The 2276-nt window shown below is 38.4% G+C and overlaps 1 protein-coding gene across 1 annotated transcript; it reads left to right on the top strand.

Annotated features, from left to right (window-relative positions):
- Nucleotides 1–440: 440 nt before the first annotated feature.
- LOC104156872 (visinin-like protein 1) lies at nucleotides 441–2276 on the top strand (the record flags this gene model as incomplete). Its single annotated transcript, XM_009697646.1, has 2 exons — nucleotides 441–656; nucleotides 1576–2276. Coding segments are annotated over 2 exons (414 nt in total), but the record flags the coding sequence as incomplete, so codon positions are not given.

Genomic DNA, 2276 nt, shown 5'->3' with positions numbered 1-2276 from the left:
AATAATAGTAATGAAAAGGGAGATAACAAGAAGAGAGCGAGGAATAAAACCCGAGAAAGACAAGTGATGCACAACACAATTGCTCACCACCCACTGACCACATCCCCGAGCAGCAACCGGCCCCTCCCAGCCAACTCCCCCAGTTTCTATACTGCGCATGATGTTCTACGGTATGGAATATCCCTTTGGCCGGTTGGGGTCCGCTGTCCTGGCGGTGCTCCCTCCCAGCTCCTTGTGCATCTCCTTGCTGTCAGAGCAGCTAAAACATCAGTGTGTTATCAACATTATTCTCATACTAAATCCAAAACACAGCACTGTACCAGCTACTAGGAAGAAAATTAACTCTATCCCAGCTGAAACCAGGACAAGTATTTTGCAGGCAGGTACATAGATTGATCCCTTGCATTGCTCACAGTTCTATTTATTATTTTATTTTGCAGTTCTTTCCATATGGAGATGCTTCAAAGTTTGCCCAGCATGCCTTCCGAACCTTTGATAAAAACGGAGATGGGACCATCGACTTCAGAGAGTTCATTTGTGCACTGTCCATCACCTCACGAGGCAGTTTTGAGCAAAAGTTAAACTGGGCCTTCAACATGTATGACTTGGATGGTGATGGTAAAATTACAAGAGTGGAAATGCTGGAAATTATAGAGGTGAGATCAATATGACACTTAAAATAACATGTCTAAACATTAACAAAATTTGATTACTTGTTCACATACCCTTTAGATTTTAAGTACACAAGAGGCTGTACTGGATCATTAAAAGTGTACATTACATACATTCATCCTATACTGCCTCACATCTAATTAGATTTAATCTTTGAGAATTGCAGAAAGCACATATGTGCATATAAGCTTTTAAATATCCAGAGGTATTTTTTTTTCCCCAATGAACGGATTAACCATAAGAACAGCACAGCAAAGGATTTACAAAGCCCATCTTAAAATCACTTGACACCCATGAAATTACTGGTTTGTAGCTCAAGTAGCTGAAACCTTCCTGGAGATTGACTTTAGACGATTACAGAAATTGCCAGGGATAACACCATACTATTTTAAGTGAGCCCTCACAGATGGGCTTTAAGATGACCACAGCATATCACAGGAAGGATCAAGTTTACTGCCCTCATCATCTGCCAGCTACTCGCCACAGTAGTTAATACCAGATTTTGCTCACATGTACAAATGGAAAGCTATTAAAAGGTGATGACTTCTAAAACTGATTATTCAGACTTTATGTGAAATATTTCAATGAAGTGACTAAAAGCCAAATAAGCAGTTAATCCAGAGAATAGGTTACAACGGTTTTGCACTGTGAAACAGAAAGCCAAAGAAATTTATTCCAGGATGCAAAATGCAACCATGGAAATAAATCTACATCTAAAGAAAGTAAAACACATTATTCCTTGTTTTAAGTATATGGTCATCAGATTCTAAGAAAAAAAGAAAAATATATCTTTTTGAAACTAGCAAACATGTTATTGTTGGAGTATCTTCCCAGAATTTGATCACATTAAAAAAAATCAGGTTAATTTGTATGTTGAGTTTTCCATTTGGTTCCTTTCCAAAGGCCATCTACAAAATGGTGGGCACTGTGATAATGATGAAAATGAATGAGGATGGGCTGACACCTGAGCAACGGGTAGACAAGATCTTCAGTAAGATGGATAAGAACAAAGACGACCAGATCACACTGGATGAATTCAAAGAAGCTGCAAAGAGTGATCCTTCCATTGTATTACTCCTGCAGTGTGACATTCAAAAATGAGCTTGTGTACAACGCGTCATAGACTGCACAGAAGTTTAATGTTCCATTCAGTTTGCAGCTATTTCCACACACACAAAAATTTGCTTGGACTACCTATAAATGGACTTGCTTCTTGTGTTTGAAACACTTGTGTGCATGAGAATGTCATTTGCTAAAGAATTTTAAAAGTATATATTATAAAAATAAACTGCCACAACGTGATGTGTGCAATGTCATTTCATAACAACCCTATTCCTCTGAAGCCTGTGCAGCAGTCCTGTGCTGCAGTGAATTATATTATTTATTGTTCATGTTTTACTGATGCTAGCTCTGTGTCTCCTAGACTGAGTAATGTTAGTGACACTGAATTCCCATGGTAATGTTAACTGTTTATTATAAATCATGTCATCATTCTGCTGTAAAGTAGTACTGGACAGACAGAGGGGAAGAGTTCCTCAGCTCTTAAGTCTGATCCACACATGTGCTTGTATTGTCAGTGGATATAAATGTACTTCATTTGCATG

The sequence above is a fragment of the Cariama cristata genome, unplaced genomic scaffold (assembly GCF_000690535.1).
Source record: "Cariama cristata isolate BGI_N322 unplaced genomic scaffold, ASM69053v1 scaffold46243, whole genome shotgun sequence".
Lineage (NCBI taxonomy): Eukaryota > Metazoa > Chordata > Aves > Cariamiformes > Cariamidae > Cariama > Cariama cristata.
Note: the sequence above shows the minus strand (reverse complement) of the source record. Positions and strands in the feature narration are given on the sequence as shown.